Source organism: Juglans microcarpa x Juglans regia, chromosome 5D (assembly GCF_004785595.1).
Source record: "Juglans microcarpa x Juglans regia isolate MS1-56 chromosome 5D, Jm3101_v1.0, whole genome shotgun sequence".
In the NCBI taxonomy this organism is placed as follows: domain Eukaryota; kingdom Viridiplantae; phylum Streptophyta; class Magnoliopsida; order Fagales; family Juglandaceae; genus Juglans; species Juglans microcarpa x Juglans regia.
Genome location: NC_054602.1, coordinates 4240146 through 4261350, shown reverse-complemented (window position 1 = coordinate 4261350; position 21205 = coordinate 4240146). Strand labels below are relative to the sequence as shown.

At 36.3% G+C, this 21205-nt stretch overlaps 3 protein-coding genes and 1 long non-coding RNA gene across 5 annotated transcripts; 2 read left to right on the top strand and 2 right to left on the bottom strand.

Moving 5' to 3' along the window:
• Positions 1–575: 575 nt before the first annotated feature.
• LOC121265163 (transcription factor ORG2-like) lies at positions 576–2553 on the bottom strand. 2 transcript variants are annotated; one of them, XM_041168663.1, is made up of 3 exons: positions 2157–2553; positions 1614–1982; positions 576–1058 (listed from the first exon to the last, which is right to left on the bottom strand). In XM_041168663.1, the coding sequence occupies exons 1-3, from the start codon at positions 2535–2537 to the stop codon at positions 972–974; spliced, it is 837 nt and encodes a 278-aa protein (XP_041024597.1). In that variant the 5' UTR covers positions 2538–2553; the 3' UTR covers positions 576–971. The 2 variants fall into 2 exon arrangements, with proteins under 2 accessions (XP_041024597.1, XP_041024596.1); XM_041168662.1 differs by having other exon boundaries at positions 1614–1985; positions 2157–2543.
• Positions 2554–6034: 3481 nt separating this feature from the next.
• LOC121265162 lies at positions 6035–7097 on the top strand. The gene is made up of 2 exons (XR_005940626.1): positions 6035–6177; positions 6835–7097. It is a non-coding gene; the product is annotated as an uncharacterized LOC121265162 (long non-coding RNA).
• LOC121265160 (nucleolar protein 10) lies at positions 6953–17842 on the bottom strand. The gene is made up of 16 exons (XM_041168660.1): positions 17538–17842; positions 16451–16549; positions 16211–16302; positions 15178–15278; positions 14280–14370; positions 13427–13485; positions 13174–13294; positions 12586–12654; positions 11468–11520; positions 11264–11372; positions 10573–10743; positions 10317–10475; positions 9657–9749; positions 8451–8633; positions 7788–8002; positions 6953–7544 (listed from the first exon to the last, which is right to left on the bottom strand). Exons 1-16 carry the CDS (start codon positions 17668–17670, stop codon positions 7178–7180), a joined length of 2115 nt encoding a protein of 704 aa, XP_041024594.1. The 5' UTR covers positions 17671–17842; the 3' UTR covers positions 6953–7177.
• A 308-nt stretch (positions 17843–18150) lies between these two features.
• LOC121265161 (ribosomal RNA small subunit methyltransferase nep-1-like) lies at positions 18151–20898 on the top strand. The gene is given in 8 exon segments (XM_041168661.1): positions 18151–18219; positions 18222–18469; positions 18786–18878; positions 19140–19284; positions 19371–19481; positions 19561–19643; positions 19734–19791; positions 20625–20898. Coding segments are annotated over 8 exon segments (858 nt in total). The 5' UTR covers positions 18151–18179; the 3' UTR covers positions 20705–20898.
• The last annotated feature ends 307 nt before the right edge of the window (positions 20899–21205 follow it).

Genomic DNA, 21205 nt, shown 5'->3' with positions numbered 1-21205 from the left:
TTACAGCAAGCACATTTTTGTATCTAGGTGTTTCAAAAACGCACTCTAATTCCATCGGAGAAAAATAGGAATTGAAAAGTCGTGTCCGGACTCCGAATGAGGACATACGAAAGTCCAAGATCATTTTGGCCCACCAAGAATGGATATTGGCCCAATCAAATTATTTCCTAAGAGGCTTCTCTTGATCCTCCCAGCTCCCACTAGAACACTCTTCATTAACCCTCCAACGAATTTCGAGGCCGGCTAATAGAAGAAGAGTAGTGATAAATACACAATACTTTTCACAATAATATTATAAAATAAGAATATTTTTGTAAAATGATATTAGTTTTATAAAATATTTTACAAAAATACACATCCTTTTAAAACATTGTTGTATAAAGTATTGTATAAAGTATTGTTTGTTTATCATTTTTCATAGAAGAATGGATCTAAATTTTGTGATTCGAAACGATCGTATATAATCTTAATTTTTGAATTCCGGATCATTCACCTAGAATTTGTTGAGAATGGTATTAATTTTTGTCTTTACAGATTTCATAAAAAGTGGCATGATTAATGTATCTTTACCATAAAAAAATAAATCTACTAATGTACGTATCATATCAAGTAATGTCAAATCTTTTACAAAAGCTTTGTAACTAAACATTTCTCTATTAAAATTACTGTATTTAGAATGGCAAAGCTAGTCATCATGATTCAATGCTTATATATGCCAAGCTAGCTCAGCTCAACCTGTTTGATCGATCATTGGCAACTATAGGATTACATGGAACCACAAATCTTTCCTTTCGAAGGGAAGAGATACTGCGTTTTATAAAAATACGCCATGCATGCATGCCAAGCAAATTTCCGGCCTATAATTTGTTCATCAATCGGTTAAAGTTTCTGCACAGGTGCACATCTACTTCACAGCTTGCTTCTCTGCACCAGTTGTCTGGTTAAAATATCAACTTAGCACTTCACCGGTTTCAGGGCAATGGAGCTTCTCTCTTATCATACAGGGACATGAGTCTCTCACTCAGAATCTCGCACTCCAATCTTTGATTTCTTTCTCCCTGTAAAACCCAATGCAGAACAAGAAGGGAATTAGATAAGATGAGTTGAGATTAAAATTAAAAGGTTGAATAAAATATTATTAGAATATATTTTTTAATATTATTTTTGTTTTGGGATTTGAAAAAGTTGAATTATTTATTTTGTGTATAAATTTAGAAAAGTTGTAATAATAAGGTGAGATGAGATGAGATATTTTCTGAAAACAAACGAGACCTAATTAATAATGCAGTAGACCATTTCTTATCAGAAGAACGTTTTTGCACGCATGATTTTGAGAAGAATTCAGAAGAGACATTTGAACTTATAAAGCTCTGCAATTTTTCTTCTAAAAGGGTCAAAGTCTTAAATTCCTTTCCCTTTATATCTATATATATATATATATATATAATGTAACAAGATTATATAATATATAAGATTTGACTTTTTCTTTCGGTATCCATATTTCCCTTTCTTCTACTTTTCCCACAAGGAATTTGAGTGCTCTTGTACATGATGATGCTGAAAAATGAGAAAGCAAAAGGAAGCGATCGACAGTAACAAGAACGAATTATTACCTGAAGATGAAGACCATAAAAGACCCTCCCTCCAAAGGACTCAAAGGATGACACATTTAGTAGTAGAAGTCCAACCTCCTCTAAACTGAGAAGGATCTCAGATAATGGAGTATTATTATCGATCTTACATGTGGATATTTGTATCATAACTTCCGTATCATTAAGTCGACTTGCCGAAACAGTAGACAAAGAACTCCGACCAATAGTTTTAGGTTGGTTCATCTCATGTTCATTCTGAGTTTCAATATCTGTTTGACGAGAAATCATTGATAAAAGCTCTTCCTTGTTTTGAATCAGTCCCACCACTTGCTTCTGTAGCTCTGGTATGTATTTTAGCACCCGTGAAACCGTGGTCGGAATGCTTAGTTTCTTCTGTAACAATATCATTAAAACTGTCAAAATTAGCAATATATATATATATATATATGTGTGTGTGTGTGTGTGTGTGTGTGTGTGTGTGCGTGTGTGTGTTTGTAAAGTGAGTTCAATTGGAAAATACGGTGATTTGAGGTCTGTTTAGAAAGGGTGGGATATGATTAGTACCATTTGATCTGCCTCTGGAAGCAGCGAACGGAGAGAGGAGTACAAACCATTCATCTTCTTGCGCCGATCACGCTCGCTAGCATTGTGGTTAAACTTCTTAACCATTTTTGGGTCACCATGACTAACAGGAGTTGGTGCTGTTGCTGGGTCAAGACCGACTTCTTGTACGGTCTCGTAGGAATGGAAATGAAGAGCAGACTCTAATGTGTCGTTGTCTCTGTGGACATAGTTCTGGTCTTGGCTTATGGAATATTGGTGGAAGTAAGAAGATGATCCATTGTTGGAAAACCAACTAGGTGGTGATAACGCTAACATCATGGAGTAGTTGGGCTGGCAGTTTGAGACCACTTGAATTGTTAATAAAACTGAGATGATCATCATAGATCATATATGTATTTATACTTAGATCAAGCCACATGACCATTGATTAATTATTATTCCCTTTATTGTGGGAATTTTAATAAGATTTGTTTCCTTTCCCTTGGAAAATTATAAGTTAATTAGTTGATAAAACATTCGATGATTAAGAAATAAGGGTATCTTCTCACCTTCAGTGTTCATACTACGTGTCTATATGTACATGTGTTCGTCGTGTGCATCATTTCTATATATATTCTGTTCTCTTATTTGGAAAACAATATCCAATTATCAGTACTTATATTATTAGGAAAAAAAAAAAAACCGAAGTTGGAATGAATTTAATCGTTACCCATAATTTAAAAAAAAAAAAATACTATCTTTCTCTTTTACACATAATTAAACTCCATTTTATGATATATACAATCCCCCCCCCCCAAAAAAAAAAAAAAAATTGCAAGCCAACACACACTTTAACAGTAGTACTCTTGAAATAAACACTTGTGAAATCATTTTCCTCTCGCTTGGTTGAAATCTTTACCTATAGTCATACCAATAAATATGTAATATGTATAGTTGATTGCTCTGTTATGACAGAACAGTATATATATAATCTAAAAGCTTTCTCGTATCTATGTTGTTAAGATATTAGCCTTTGAAACTTCTATAATAGTAAATAACAGAGATTTTGGCCTTATCCATACTCAACATCTAAAAAATATACTGATGAGTGAAAAAAAAAAAAAGGAGAGGAGGAGAAAGAAAAAGAAGTTCAACGACTTGACGTCTACTACGTAGTAGTTAATTCCATATATTTCGTCCACCTGCTCTAAAATGCTACTTTAAAGAAGAGAGAGAAATATAGGGAGAGAGAGAGAGAGAGAGCTTTGCCGAATTTGGAGATATAAACTGCACGAGTATGCACGAGCCCTAAGTTGGCTTACTACAGACATGCACGCGCATAAGGGTGACATTGCGTGAGAGCACACGTTCTTCTCAACCCTTGCTTAGGGCTCCAAAGCTTATTGACAAATACAATCACCCAACCATCGCAATCTTCTCATGACATATTCTCTTACTTCCATCGTAAGGATGTGCATGAATTTTTAAGAAAAAAATCAATATATATTTTTTTAATTAGCTGCAAATTTCACTACCTACCTCTATAGAATTACGATACAAAAGCAGTACTCCAATTATCATATTTTATTTTAAACAATTTATATTAATATTAGGGTTGTTTTCGTTATTTTAAGTAATAGTAGTAGTGTTTGGAAATTAATGGAGTTAATAAAAAAAATGTTCTAATTGAAAACTTAGAAATTATTCATATAATCTCACTAACAGAGCGATTTGATCCATTGTTCAGTAATTTTACTAATTGTCTATAAATGGACTTCAAATTAAGCCAAATTTCGAACATGTTTGAACAAGGCAACTCAATTTAAGTATTACTAAATGCTGGAGAAGCAACTATAAACTAGACTTGCTTATCCATTCTAAAAGAAAAATTCGATGCAGTTGAAATAACTTTCTAGTTACGGATCAACCTCTGATTAAGATTAAAGAGTTTCGCATTGAGAATGGTTGGGATATTCCTTCTTTGGAGAGGCTTGTTGGTCAAAACAAAGCTACTGAGTTGTATCTTTTCTTGGCAAGGTGTGAGGATGGGCATGATGTTTTAATCTGGATTAAGGAGAAGGATACGAATTTTTCTACAAAAAGTGTTTGGGATCTTATAAGGGTCCGGACGTCTTCTCTTTAGTGGGCACCTTGGATTTTGGCATGATATTCTCCCTAAGAAAATCTCTATTATGATGTGGAAGGCTTTGAATAACTGTTTAAGTGTGGATCAAAAGATTAAAATGGCTGGGATTCCACTGGCTTCTAAATGTAATTGTTGTTTGTCAGGTCATAGTGAGGATCTTAATCATGTTCTCTGCACTAGGGATTTTGCTAGGAAAATTTGGCGCATAGCTTCAGTTCATTTGGGGGTGCATATGGGTGTTTTTCGTACTTGACAAGAGCAAATCAACTTCTGGTTTCGTCATACTGGTAAGTCGTCTCAAGTTCAGACTATTTTTCATATTCTCACATCCATCGTCTCTTGGAAGCTCTAGGATCAGCATTGTAAAGCTAGGTATGATGGTAATCTCGACACTATTGAGTCGGTTTGACATGCTATTAAGAACTGGATCTGCAAAATCATGCAATTGGCCATGAAGACCTCGAAGTTTCTTAACCAGGATGTTGTTATTTTAAAAAAGTTGGATATTCTGGTCAATTTACCAAGGGTGAAATAGGTCTCTGTGGTGAAGTGGACTCTACCCTTGCAGGGTTAGATGAAACTTAATATTGATGATAGTAGTTTGGGTAACCCTAAGGAAGCTGGTGCTGGGGGGGGGGGGGGGGGGGGGAGGGCGTCATCCGCGATGATAGCGGTAGGATGTGTGCGGCTTTCTCTGTTTTCTTAGGTTAGGGCTCCAATAATTTTGCTGAATTGAGAGGTTTATTAGAAGGGGTAAAGAGATGTTGTAATCTTGGTTTCTATCAGGTTGACATTGAGACGGATTCTCAGATTCTAGTTAATTGGATCGGAAAGGGTGAATGCAATATTTGGTATTTTGAAGATTTTTGGGAGGAGCTTCAAATTTGTCTTGATAGGTTGGACTACAGAGTGAATCATGTTTACCGTGAAGGGAATATTGTTGCTGATTATCTTGCTAAACAAGGAGCTAGGGGTTTAAAACTTTAAACATGGATTGGTTTGTAGATCGAGTTCCTTTTACCAGTACTCTAAAAGGCCTTCTTCGTATGGATCGACTTGATTTTTCCAATTTGCAGATCTCGCCATGAGGTATTGTTTCTTTCGATTTGTTTAACTTGCTTATTAGCTTTTATGCTTGTGTTGTCTTGTTTTTGCAGGTTTTTTATTTGTTTTCTTTTGTTCCATCTATTGTAAGTTTGAGTACATGTCATTTGGTTTGGCGTCTAGGTTTTTTATGCCTAGGTCTTGGTTTTTATAAATATCTATAACCCCAAGTGTCTGTTTGTAATCACGATTTTCCTCCATCATAAGTGAATGCTATCAATAAAATTGAGGTATTGTCTTCTTTAAAAAACTAAAACTAAAACTAAATAAGTGGTTTGTTCAATAAATGGAAAATCAGTGCTAGCCGGATCAATTTATAAGGATTTAAATTTTATCCATTTTCTTTTTAAATTGTTGGAATATTTAAAATTCAATATATCTCCAAAGCTTCTTTTTGGCCATGAGTAAGCTCGGCACAAATATTTATTTAATTACAAAATTGATTTAGGTTTTAGATGAGAAGTAAAAGTTAAAATATTATTTTTTAATATTATTATTGTTTTGACAGTTGAAAAATTTGAGTTGTAATTTGAAAAAATTGAATTGTTTATTATATCTTATGTGAAAATTTGATAAAATTATAATGATAAAATGAGATGAAACATTTTTTTTTTAATCCAAACGAACATTAGTATACTAATAAAGAGGGTAATGGTTTGAGGTTTTGCCCAAGTCTTGTTAGGTAGGAAGTCTCAAGTTCTTAACTTAACCAGGGGTTGAAACAAGCTAGGCCAAGGAGTAAACAGTCTTCACCACAGCCAGGCCGGGCCAGTCTCAAGCTTGGCACACGAGGTAAGAGTAGTGCTACAAAGTGGCCACTGTAGCTGTGCACACAATGCACATTACGTGGCTATTTTTTGTCCTTCTCTCTCTCTCTCTCTCTCTCTCTCTCTCTCGATTCTCCTTCAACCCCATTCTCTTTCAACCCAGCCCGACGCCACCCAGCCTCACCGCCACCACCGGCGACTCCCTCTCATGCAAGCAACCAAGCCAGCACCACCGATCTCCCCCATGCGCATCTCTCTCTCTCTCCCCTGCGATAACCCAACCGAAATGGGTTTCACGCTGTACGCAGTAACCCAGGCCACCACACCTCCACCACCTCACACCGGCGACCACCTCTGACAGACCAAGCCACCTCCAAGCCATCCCCTCTCCCTCTCTGTCGCACATGCAAACTATCTATAAAATAGGTTTCACACGAGCTCGGGGCCACCGACAGCCCTATCGCCACCGTGTGTCGATTCTAGCGCCACCGAGCACTTCTCCCGACCACTGGGACTCCTCCCTGAGCACCTCCGAGCCAACCTCTCTCCCTCTCCGTCGCACATGCAAGCCCTCCACCTCTCTCTCTCTCTATCTCAAAATGTGTGGTTTGGATGATGCCACGTAGCGTGTGCAAATTGACTGCTCCCAAACAGTGGCTGCTCCCCAGATTAATTCCACGAGGTAAAGGTCTCACTTATTGATGTTCTGTTCTAATCAAGGCCTGAGGACTCTGCGTAAGCTGCCTATATACATGTATGGAAGATCAGAATCACAGCTGGGTAAGAGGGAGAGGATGGAGAGTACAAAACTTTCCTTATATAACAAAGAAAAAAAAAATTCCATAACTTAAATAAGAGCTGAAAAGAAACAAAAAACAGCAAAACTCAATCAGCTCATAGATGCACCCACCCTACTACTTGCCTCGTGAAATTTGCAATGCTTATCATCACCATAATCAAGTGGACTGGACCAAGCCAGACCAGATGAAGTGAGAGGAAATTCACAAAGAAATGGAAAGACAGATTTACCAACGGCCTCTTCTGCCTCTGCCACGATTTCTTCCGCTCCCTCTCCCTCTCCCTCTCCCTCGCCCTCGGCCTCCAAATCTTGATGTATCTGGTTTAAGCCCCAATGACTGAACTCCTCTTTTCTTCCCACGTTGCCGTTCTTTGTCCTCGTCGTCTTCCTTGTACCTAGCTGAGCTTCTGGAAGTGAATGAAATCTCTCGTGATCCTCCTGGTCCAAACTTAACGTCACTTGGGATACCAGAAGGCCGAAGATCATCTTTCAGAGCTGCTACCCTCTCTCCAATGGGAAGCAAGTCCTCCCTTGCAAGTGATACATCACTCCAGAATGCCTCTGCATGTCGCTCATCCTTAACTTCATACAATCTACAATTTCCAAAAAAGAAAAAAAGAATCCGGTTAGTAAACAGGTTTCCAAGTTTTCAACCTTGATAAATATAATCAAGGATCTGAGCGCCCCAGTTTAAAACCCTCCAATCCTCACCCAATAGGGAAAACCATGTTTGGAAATCCACACTTCAGTGTTTGATACCAGTAAGAAACAGCAAGTATAAAATTCAAACAAGTCTATTGGATGCATTTAACCATACAATGGCTACAAAGCCTCACCTTGGAACTTGTGCTTTCTTCTTTGCTTTACTCTTGTCACTGCCAAGTTCGCCTTCTGATGATTGAGATGCTGCTGAGACATCAGAATCACTTAAACTATGATCTTCATCCTCCATTACACGTTCAAAATGTTCCTCCACCAGAGATGGTTGCTTGTTGGAAGACACAGGATGTAACGACAGATAGTCGTATGAGGACTCATCAATTTCAAATTCCTGGATGTAAAAATTAGGAAGGTATGAATTGAAACAGTCCAGTGATTCAGAAAGCATCCAGAAACAGAGTGGTTCATGAGTAGCCCTAACAATAAAATTGAACGATCAATTTCACATGTAAATCAGGCTAACACTAGAATAGATTACTTTTTTTCCACCCAAAGTTCTAGATGGGGTTTAGATGTTGAAACATTCCAATAAAGAAGTAAAAGCACTTTTACCAAAATCTGGACAAAACGATCTACCTATATATGTCCATATATATGTTTACGATCTACTAAAATACTTGACTAACAGATTTCTATCCCGTGATCCTGTTACTACCAAGCTCAAGGAACAAGAATTTTCTTAACAAAAGAGGTAAGACAAAAGATGACAAAAATTAGATAAAAACTGAGAAACAAAAGGAAAACAAGAAATTGCACTACCAAATGATCACATATCATACCTTGTTTCTAAACATAGCCGCAAACCGCTCATCTTCAAGTACCTCACTGCCAAGTCCTTTCTTTTTCTTTGATGGCTTTTTAGTATCATTGTCATCAGCATCTTTCTTTTCATTTTCTGCTTCCTCACCTTCAAGAATACGAGCTGCAAGATCCCGGTTAACCTTGGGTAACTTCCTCTTAATCTGCAGGAACATAAACATAAAGATGCCAGAAATGAAAGGCATTAGAACTCAGAAATAAGAATTAACCCATCTAATCCAATTCAGAAATGATGCGAGAGTGCATGATAAACTTGATGTCAATAAACATGTCCCCTCCCTTGTAGCACCAAATAACCTAATAGCACCAAAACTGGAATAAATGAAGAGTATTTAAGTCGCAATGCTCTAATTGCCAAAAGGTATCAACAATGCAAATGGAATTAGCAATTCTAAAACATCCATATCATCCAGTCCATTATAAAATGCCAAGTTCTCATTCCCCCCCGCTATGTTCATTCTGCTGATCAAAGGAAGCACTGGCAACACAAAACCGAAATGCTATGTCCATTATCATCAGGATAAAATGAATGGCAAATGGTAATTAGCCACTCTTTTCACAAATGATAGCAAACTAGCAACAATTGTAATCGCATTCTTCCTTAGTATTTAAGTGTAGGACAAAGTCCATATTTCATCAAAGGGAATAATATACAATGTAAGTTTATGGCCATAAGAAATTATAGTCACCTTGTCTAAAAATAGTCTATAGTTGAAAAGAACAGAACGAGAGGAAGAAGTGAAGAAAGACATAAATCAAATCTATAAAAACTTTAGGTGACATGAGTTCACGTTCATGGTGAGAGGACACTTTTTTGAATGGAGATTTTATTAAAAAAGGGGAAATGCATAGCCCAAGTACACAGGTAGGTCATGGCAAGAGGACACTAACAAAGTCAAATTAGAAATTTCTTGCAGTAGACAAGGGAGAAAAGCGCAAGTACTTAAATTCTTCCTGAAAACCAAATCCTCAAGGTAACAGAAGAGTTGCGTAAGTATACCACTGCATTCATTTAAGAATAATTCTATAACCTTGTGATTATACCATGTTACAGCCTACATATTGTATTGGTAATAATATGTAAAGCAAGAGGGGTACAGTCAGAATTTTTTTTTTTATGAATATACAGTCAAAGAAAATCATTCAAATATTAGATGAAAACTCACCGTAATTCGAGATGCACGTTCATTTTCAAATTTCTCTCTCTTCCGCTGTTCTATGTAAGCATCATACGCAAAAGGATCTGCCAGTGCTTTTGCCTGTAGAAGTAGAAACCATTAGAACTGCATATTTACATGTAGATTATCCAGAAAGTCCAATCTAATAACTACAGTTTCCATATTTAGCATAGAACCATTTTTTTCCTCTAGCACAAATAGGTCCTAAACCCACGGCGCTCAACCAGTTCTAAGGGGAGGAGGAAGTATCATTTGGGTTGAGCAAATATCAAGATGTAAATCTTCTCGATCAATATTTAAATTATCAATATATTAATGTCAAAGTTTTAGAATGTTGACATGTAGATCTCTTTTTTCACTGGTCTTGACATCTCTAAGAAACAAGTTATAGCCCATATAAAAACCACAAAAGACACTACGTTTTGATTATTTGAAACATGTCGGACAACCTAATTTTCTGTATTCCATTTATGTCCCTTTATTTGCTTGGCACATATTGTTTTGCTACATATGTTTCTTATAAGACAAACCATAAACCCATTGGATGGAAAAGAAAACATTCAACAAATATCAATTTTGTTTAAAAAAACAGGACACAGCATCTTCCATGAAAAACTAGGAATGGATACAAAAAAAAAAGATTAGTACCTTTTTGTACAGCCGATAATCAATAAAAAACCCATGCATGTAGGCTCGTACAAGATTTGTTCCAATTAGATTAGTCAGTTTCAACTTCTCAAGGTCTTCTTTTGTCAAAAATTTGAAATTATCATATATGGTCGTTTGTGCATCCTCTTCAAGCTCTTCCTGCAAGAAATCAGAGAGCATCACCAATATACACCAAGATCTCCAACATGATTGATCTAAAGCAATGGTGAACCATATAACATATGCAAAAACACACCGTTAGATTTTCTAGGTAAGAGCACCACTTTGGAGCAGGTCCAAGCGCAGGTACGAAGTAAGATGGCATCTGGCTGCAGTCTAAAGCCAGCAACATCAACCCACTGCCATCAAATACACAAATATCATTTATAGTGCCAGCCGTCGGTTCAATGCTGGTCATGCCTTCTCCCTAAAAACAATGAAAAAATCAATTAAAAGCTGAGAACTTTTTTTTTTTTGATAGGTTGATTAGAAGCTGAGAATATGGACCACACTTTAGCAGGATATGGACTTCCTATTAGCCATATCCAAACTATTCAGCTAAATTATATATATATATATATATATATATCCACAGGAAAGTAATATAAATACTCATATAGGTCTATAAATGGTACTGGCCAATATGAATAGGAATAACTGAAAGTATATTTGAATCATATGAAGAATCCATTGTATGAAAAGGTTTTGACTTTAGGGGTGATTAGTAACTCAAGACTTCCAAAAAAACTAAAGACAGATTATAAGATTTTTTTTTTTTCCTTTTTGATAGGATAAGATTTTATTCATAACCAATAAAGAGAAACATAGGCAACAACAAGGTACGCTGGGAGTATACTTTGAACGCAACTATTAAGAGAGGAAAAAGAGCTTGGAAAACTCGTGAATACTAAAGTTAGCAAACCAAAGTCTTGAGTTCTTCCACTTACCGTTTCAGGGTCCCATATTCTAACTACATGATTATCAGTGGTAATCAGCTTTGGTTGTTCAGAATTTAGAGTACGATGCCACTTAATATCCAATATTGGGCTCCCATACCTATAGAACAATGACATGACTTTCAGCAAGAAATCATTCTCAGTTTTCAGCCCATTGTAAAACAAACACAATAAACAGCATGAACAAATACTCACATGTGATCCTTAACTCGAATTGGATAAGATGAACGCAAGTCATAGATCAGCACCTGTACTCAATGTGAAGGTAAAATTCATAACTTCAAAATGGCATGGTAGCATATAGATTCAGAGTGAATTTAATATCAACGTATGAAAACCCACTCAGTGGACAACAATTTGAAAATTGATAGAATTGTGAACTTAGAGACGAACAACAAAGACAAGTATTTTCATCTTGCAAAATTGGACATTGCTCCAATATATTTAAGCAGAGGCTTTCGGTAGATGGAGGAGAAGGAAAAATGGTGATACTGCCCTTCATCATAATCATTCTGGCCTGACCAAATTGGCCAAGTCTCACAGATCCCATCGCATCTCCCCTACCATGTTAATTCACATCTTTCAAAATATTGTTGGAAATTAGCAGCTAAATCCTGGCCCAAATTTTACATAATAATAATGCCCAAAGAAATCCTCAGATAGACCCGGGTACAATCTTCATTTAGTAATTTCTTTATAGTGTCCTCTCCATCTTTTTTTTTTTTTCACATCTTCCAAAAGGAAACCTCTATTTCACTATACTAATATATGTTCACAGTTTATCTTTTGCATTACTATTTTTCTCAATCTCTACGGTAAGAAGTTTAGCTTTTAAGTCATAATACCTAGTGGTCAAATTTGAGTCGTGTTGTGAAAGAAAAATTAGAATGTAAATATGATTTCAATACAAAAAGATAAACAACATTATCCCCCTCTAGTGACATAGAAAACTTTCTACCTAAGACAATTATAATCAGTGATTAGTCTGAGACTATTACTCACCCATTAGGTCTCACAACCTCATTTTTGTCCCACATAATATCTCATTTCTAAAACCTTCCCTCTGTAAAAGTGGTCTATTTTGAACATCGACACCATATACTGGAACAATATTTATATTTTCAAGCAGAGAATTCTTTCCTTCAAGGACCAGAAAGTGTCTGATCAGTGATCAATTTCTTTATTAAAAGGATATTATCAATTGTGAACAATATAAATGATGCCAATTGAAAAAATTCATTATATAATCATCTTACATAGCTAAAATGACATCATACCTTTCTATTTACTGATAAAAAAAAATGGCATTATACCTTTCCTGTGCTACTTCCTACAGCCAATTGGAAACCTCCATCTCCATCAAACTCCAATGAAGTGACCTCCTATAAATTGATCAGGTATGGTAAGAGACAGTTTCCATGAAAAAGTTCAACTGTCGTGTCATTATCCACAGGAACCTATATGAAAAGTCTGTGGACATCTCTTTAAAATGGAGAGTGGTGACATACTTATGCCCCATATTCCTCACCCAAAAGCATGAGAGGGATGGAGTGGCATTCATAAATGTTATGGCATCTTCCACAAATATAAAAGAATAAAAAACAAGTAGAAATGATGGAAGCCCACACTGGACCCATATATAACCTGGAATCCAATAAGCAAATAATACAAGCATAAGTAGCAACTATAACTGCAAGGACCCCTCCACACCAAGGAGGTAGTAGTCATCTTGAGAATTCAATGAAACCTAATGGAGTCTATGATATGTGAATCTCAGTGAATGATTTTCACCAACACATTCAGGACATGAGAAGTCTCCCCAACCCCCTCTTTTAAAAACATTAAAATCTATTTTACAGAAATTAATCTCTGCATCTGAGAATTAGAAGTGGGAGTGCTACCTGGTCAATATCACCAGTAGGTGCAACAGCATCAATTCTACCCACCGAAGATCTCATTCTCATGTCAAAGCATTCTAAAGCCCCATCCTCTCCACCACATGCAATTAGGCCATGAAGCTTGCTGAAATTGTAAAAGAAAACCACAATATACTTGAACAAGAGCAAATAGACAAATATTTGCTAATTATCAAAACATTCCGATCAATAAAAAAGACAAAGTAGGAAAAAAAAGGTAACAGGATCCACGAACAACCTTCGAGAAACCACATTTATTGCTGGTGATTGTGTGGTAAGGGAAGATAGGAATCGTCCCTGAAAAAATGTCAAACAATTATTGACAAACTATGATAATGAAGGAGGTGAACAAACTCAACACGTAAAACTAAGTTCAATTCAACTACAAATAACAGAAATAAGTATATCAAACAGTGATTGTGGACTCTATGAACTGGTGGAAGCTATTGCTATGCAAAGACTTTTAAAGCTTGTTGTGGATAGCACGCCAGCATCATTATTAATAAAGATGATTAAAGTATTGCTGGAGTATGATCATTTGCCACCCTGAAGTTCCAAGAAGTATCATTTGACTCATTTCTCCCTCTTTAGAATTTGTCACATTCTAGTTCGCCCATATGTTGCACAGATACTGACACGAAACACCATAAGTTGTTGCCTTTTCACTGAACAAAACAATACATAAACAAATACACAAAGATTGATCCATTTTACCCAACCTTTAATATAAATAAATCATTTGTAAATTTAAACATATTCTGAATTTTGAAATTAAGCTTTAAGATTCAAGCTAGCCCAATGGTGAAAGTCTCTAGACTTGGAGATCAAGTATTGCCTTCATCATGGTGGATTAGAATTAGAGTTACAGGGAAAGAGCAACCCCACCACGTGAATGTGGTAATCATTTTAATATTTAACAGTCAATGGCCCTTGGTACAGCATTATAGTGTAGTAATGATGTGTTGCAAATCAAAATTAGAGTAACATCATTAATATGACAAATCTACACTGTAGTGAAGGTACTAGAAGGGAAAATATTTTTTTACATGTGATTAAAAGATAAGACGAGGACATATAGTTAAGCTGATAACCTGTTCTAAATTAATTCTGTACAGATCTGGAGAAGAGGAAGCACAAAGCAAGTCGCAAGACCAGCAATCATAAGCCATACCCCTTCCCATCCTGTTACACAAAGACAGACGCAAAAGTTTAACAAATCATGAGATCCAATCAGAAAAATACGTTGCACACAGTCAAGGTCAACTACAACTTTCACGATATATATTATTAAACTTATGTGCAACGTTGAACAAAGGGATCCATAAATACAATTACTGCAACTTTCATGATATATACTTTAAGGTTAGAAAGTCCTAATTCAGAAGTCTCAGTGAAGTACTAAGAAGCATCAATATGAATATCAGAAACAAATGCAATACCGTACTATATTTTTTATAAATAAGATTTTATTCAAACTCAGAAAAGGTGCAACTCATGCACAGAAGTATACAAGATACACTTTTTATATGAGTACAAAAAGATACACCTAAGCAGTAAAATAAAAAAGGAAAAAATCCTGAAAACTTGGTACCAAAAAACAAAAGTATGAGTTGTCCCCCAAAGATAAAGGGTTTTGAGACAAAAGCTTTAAGAATGAGTTTCATGACTTTCTTGTTCCTTTTTCTATTTCTAGTTAGGCATTCCTCTTATATACTTCCTGTAGACTTGGGTAGCACCCTTTACATTTATTAATAAAATCTTTTACTACTCATGAAAAATGAATAGGACATTGAAGAAGACAATAAAAAATTTGGCAAACTTGAAAAAATCTTCTAACCACATATTCAACACAATTTCTTTTCTTTTCTTTTTTTGATAAGTACATATTCGACACACAATTTCAAGTATCTAAAACATATGAAAAAAGAAACAGACCGCATATAATACACATACATGAGAAGAAATGTAAACAAGGCATCATAATACAACCTTGGAATCCGCAAGCAATGATGTTTTCCATATTTGGCATGTAGACAAACAGAGCGATCAGCACATAAAAATGCTAGCTTTGAATAGTCATCAGCCAGAACCTACATGAACCAGACACATTGGCTCAATAATACTTCGTACACGAAAATTGTAAAAGAGAAAAAACAATATGATAAGCATAGACTGAAATGAATTATGAATTTCAGAAGGGAAGCATATAACATTTGAAAGAAGATTGCAGTCCACATATCAAGGACCGCACCTATGAGAATAAGAGCAAAGGTGTATAAAAATCCAGAAACCAGAAAAAAAAAAAAAAAAAAAAAAAAAAAAGAACAAAAAGAAAAGAACAAAAAGGATAAAAGCAAGCTACATGGTTAGAGAAATATATTCTTTACATGGAGATTAATGAATCCCTTGCATGGAATCATGAGCCAAGACCCAAGATATTACTGAAAACCCCATTTACTCCTACAAATGAGCACCTTGGTATAATTGTGGGGAGTTCCCAAAGATTCAGAGCTTGACCAGGATCTAGGCTCACTTTCTTGGGGAATTTCGCCTACTTGTATTTACGACACGTTTTATGGGAGCTACCATCAAGGTGCAACCTTATGGTCAAAGGGCGAGCTTGGGATAAGCTATAGACTCAGATATCCTAGGTTTGAATCCATACTAGAGGTTTCTCTAAAGTACCTGATACACGGTTATGACAGGATGGATCACGTACCAGGGTTTACTTCGCATGGGTAGATCCAAAGGGTCCTACTTTGGTGAGGTTTTATACATCATAAAAAATACCAAGTGAGCTCTCATTTTTTATTTTTGCAGAAGTTAAAGCTTGAGTTGTGCTCTAGCTGACTGGACAGCCTGCCAATTCGAGCCCAATCATCCAAAGCTCAGCTCGACTTGACTCATTTGACCCCACTTCTTAGCCCTCATTAGATACCAAATGTCATATTACATTGTATTGTTAGGAAGAAGTATAAAATCTACTGGAGAATGAGAGTCTTCAGCAGGCATGTAAAAGTACCTGAAAGTCAATTATCTCTGAATCCAAGTGCCTCTCAAACTTCAATGCCAACTGCCTTAGCTCATACACCTTGACTTGAGGTGGATATATACCTACATTTAAATTATGAACGAGCATAATTGGTACATACTGTAAATTGTTATATTCCTTGGATTTATATCCCTTATTTTTTTTTTTGGTACATGAAAACAAAGTATTTTCATCTTACAAGACTAAATATAAAAATGAGCTCTAAAGTACCTGATGCAATAAGATACTGCCCATCAGGAGTTGCCTTGATCTTGGTGGTTGCAGTTTCAAACCTTAAATCTTGTATCAAGTCCACCCTTTGCATGTAATCTAACAAAGTAAATGAGAGGAAACAAGATATCAACACAATTAATAAACATGTTGGTTGTATTAATACTGCGTAATATCTTTGCATGATCTATAATATAGGGTAATAAACCCCTAGGGGTTGGCTCAAGTGGTAAAGGCCTTGGGCTTGGGGGTATGCTCTCCCCAGGTCTAAGGTTCAAATCCCTTTTTTTTTTTTTTTAAATCCCCTTGAATGCAAACAATCTCTAGCGGCCATCAGACTGGAGGATTTTCCCATTGAATTACTCAAGATGCACTTGCAAAAAACTCTTTGCCGACAGCATGTGCACCCTTGAGATTAGTCGGGACGCTGTTCTTAGACACCCGGTGCCAATAAAAAAAAAAGTATAGGGTAATAGAAAAATATGAAGGTTAATGAGATTAACACAAACGAACCTATGTTGGCCTATATCATATCCAAAACATGAAGCCATATATTGGCCAATTTCAAATATCATAGTCCTATATAATTTACAGCTATAGACCCGTCATTCAATCCATTTATTTTTGAAATTTTCAACGCCCAACTGGTTTCAGGAATATTCCTTTTATTGAATCCAGTAACGAGGAATAGCCCAAGTAGTATATAAGAGAGAACGCATAGTGACAAGTTAGGAGCTAGAAAAGGATACAAGAAAATCATAAAAAATAACCGCGTTAAAAACTCGAGCAAGCATACATTTTTACCATGGGAACTTTTATTTAAATAAGAAACAAAGAAAACGCAAATTACTAGCAACACTCAAAAACCACGAATGCATGAGTCTAGATCTCTCAAATCGAATACGGGGTTCAGGATTTAAGCGAATCTTCTCGAATTAACTGAATTCACATTCCTTTAATCTAAACTATCCAAACATACAAACAAAAATAAATCATGACCAAGAATATAAAGCAACGTGAGAATTAAAGCGGAAAAGAAAATAAATAAATTGGGAAGTAATGGAAACGGAAGTGGTAGAGGGATCACTTTTGTCCTTGCGAAGAGCTCGCTGCTTCTTAGGGTCAAGCCAAGAGGCGAGAGAGCGGTTCTGGGATGCCACAGTGTACGTCTTCACCCCATTAATGGAGGTCGACTTGAGGCTGCCTCCTTGGTAAGCCATTATTTTTGCTTGCTTTGCCAAAGAAAAGAGAGTGGTGGGTCACCGAAAGCGAAAAACCGAGACTCCAGAGGTATAGAGATAGAGGTTTAAGAAGGAGACGAGACGGTAGAGAAGCAGAGCGAGTCTGGACCCCGGCCAAAGAGGAGGGTTTTAGAGACGGTATCAGAAAATTGCGAAGGAGGATAAAGAATATATAAAATTATGGAAGTAGCCGCAGGAAAATTTATATTTTATCTAAAAAACCAGAAATAATTATAAATGGACCCTAAAATTTACCCATATTTCGCTCTACTCTGTCCTACAATTTTTACTTTTGTACTTTTAGGAAGGAGAGAGAACTTCGGCGGGGAAAAAAACACGTTTTCTATTGGGCTTGGGTCAGCTTTACTCGGGAGCCCATTAAAACTTCAAAAGGTTGCCCTAATAACTTTCTTTCATATCCACAGTCCGTTCCCATCCTGTCCCCTCTCACTGGCTCAGAGGTTTTGTAGGAAGCAGTAGAAGAAAGGATGGTACGGTCCTATGCGGTGAAGGGGAAGAAGCGGAAGAAGAGGAAGAGGTATATGACAGAGAAGAAGAAGGAGAAGAACAAGTAGCAGAACAGCCAGTGCAAGATGCAAATAGAGATGTGATAGAGAAAACAAGTAATAGTGCGGAAGAAGCAGAAGAAGGAAAGGAAAAGGAGGTAGTGAATGAACTTCAGGGTATTCCGATTGCCCCAAGCCACCAGAATGCCGACAAATCCGGTGTCATCTTCATTCTTGAAAAGGCTTCTTTAGAAGTTGCAAAAGTTGGGAAGGTCAATAAACTATATTCGAGTTGGAATTTGGCTTATACGTAGTAAAATATGGAAATTTGATTTTGGTTGTTATGGAGGAACTTTATTATGGGTTTCAGGCTCTCAGGCATTCGGGTTTAACAGAATGCTTTGGGAGCTTCATTGGGTCTTCTTCCAAATATTTCTTGTTCCCGAAATGATTAATGTTTCGATTTGGGTTACTTGGAGTAGTATTGTGGGGTTCTAGGTTCTCAGGGCTTATTGCGATTTCTTTGTTTTCCGAATTTCATTGATTTTGTCAACTTTTCTGTTTTTGTAACTAGTTTTATGTTTACAGAGTTATCAGCTTTTGAACTCGGACGACCATTCCAATTTCTTACGAAAAAATAACAGAAATCCTGCTGATTACAGGCCTGACATTGTTCATCAGGTTAGTGGACTTTGCATTTCATTGACTGGCATTATTCTTCAATCCTTGCCATATATTCTATAAAGTTCCCGGCTATCTATTTCTTGCCGTGCACTTTGTGAATATACTCCCAAAAGTTAATCTTCAGATAAGGCAATTGTTTCAAAATTGAGATGACCTGTATTATCATCAAGCCCATTAGCTTTATTTCATGTTATTTTGTTTTTGTTTTTTCTTCTCGTTCGGCTAAGCATAAATGATCCGAAGCATTGTTGCTTTCAGGCTCTGCTAATGATTTTGGATAGCCGGATTAATAAGAGTGGAAGGTTGCGAGCTGTGTATGTGAGAACTGAGAAAGGTGTCCTTATTGAAGTTAAACCCTATGTTCGTATTCCAAGGACATTTAAGCGGTTCGCTGGTATCATGTGTAAGTTCAGTCAGTTTTACCTTACCTGCGCCTATAAACTTGGGAGTGTGTTTGCGTTTTATTTACTATTTTCAGCTACCTTGCAGTGCAGCTGCTACAAAAGCTGAGTATCACTGCTGTTGGTAAGCGTGAGAAACTTCTGCGTGTGATCAAGAACCCTGTAACCCAGTATCTACCCATCAACTCTCGCAAAATAGGTAAGATAATGTTGAATGAGTTTTTCTGTGTCATCTGCGCCATTACTAGAAACGATGTTTGTGTTTTTCTTCAATACAGGACTATCGCATAGTTCAGATAAATTGGTTAACATAAACCAATATGTGGCTTCTGCTGTTAGTGACAATGACATTGTGTTTGTGGTAAGCTTATAATAACTGTAACTTCACACTAACAAAGGCACGCATATCTGACCTGACAAAATTGTCTCTCTAATACTCTTGAGTTTGCAGGTTGGTGCAATGGCCCATGGGAAAATTGATAAGGAGTATGCAGATGATTTTATATCAAGTAAGCGTGTCCTACATTGCTTTCTTTGTCCATCGTCACGTTTTTGTATGAATTTCAGCCACATTACTTTTTATATGATTACTAGTGTCCTTTGTCCCCATCAGAAAAAAAAAAAAAAAAAATGTGATTGCTAATGTCCTTTCTCCATGTTCTTCAGCATCACTTTTGGTAAATGAATGACTTCATTTATTGTTTTCTTTTAGGTCTCAGTATTCATATTGCTTTAAGAAAACCCACTCCCTATTAAGCATGTCGATAGTGTAGCCTAGGGATAGAAATGCAGCTCATTGTCCTTCTTTAACAAAAGATGTCATCCTTGGGAGTTGGGACCCATGCAACCATCAGGATTCCAGTTCAAGACGAAATTTTAACTGTGTGATGTGCCTATAATACATTTTTTTTTTTTTATAAGTGATGTGCCTATAATACATAGCAGAACTTGGGAGAATTTTAACTGTTTTAAACTTCCTACTGAATGCTATAACACATACAGCAGAATTTGGGAGAAATTAATTGTGCACAAATGCATTACTGGCTGAGTAAGAAAATTAGATGTGGCTCATTTGAGTTATTATAATTTTTGTCCCCTATTGTACCCTCGAAAGTGTTCCGTTATCACCATTGTTTTAAAAAGATACTTGAGAATTTATGCCTTCAGCCTCGAGGTTTATATTTCTTTGTTATTATTGAGTGCTTTTTTTCTAAAGATATATTTTTTGCAAGTTAAACTTACACCTGTAAATCAATTCATTACAAGAATGTTTTTTTTTTTTCACAAGTTAAACAAAATAGATATATTTTCCTGTTTCTAATAAACTATATCTATTTTGCAGTTTCTGGTTTCCCCCTGAGTGCTGCCTACTGTATTGCGATGATTACAACTGCTCTGGAGGCAAAGTATAATATCTTGTGAACCCCTTCATTTTTAACAATATGACAATATCAAAAAAGAAAAATTAGTGCTCAATTGGTTGATTTTCAATGAGTACATGTAAGATTGAGTGCATTGCTTTGAGAAACAAGCATTTTGATTTAGGAACTACACAGTATCTGTCAGTTATTGTAAGGCTTGAGGTTGGCGTGGAGAAATTTTGAAATTTATGATTACACTCGCTCAGTGTAACCTCTTGCGCGGCAGGTATAATACTACGCAATGTTGTCTAGCTTAAAAGCTGTCAACAATTCAACACAGGGAAGCAATTAGGAATAATGAATAAACAGCATATGTTTAATAAATCATTACGCAAATTATGGGTATGCTTCTTCTTCCTGCTTATCACCGGCCAAATGGCTAAAACATCCTTGCACGATCCTCAGATGAAAATAACGTCTATTAAGCGGATAGCTAATCCATTGAAGATTATAATTCTCATTAAGCTTATTAGGCAACAAAAATCTTATTGTGGATATTTTG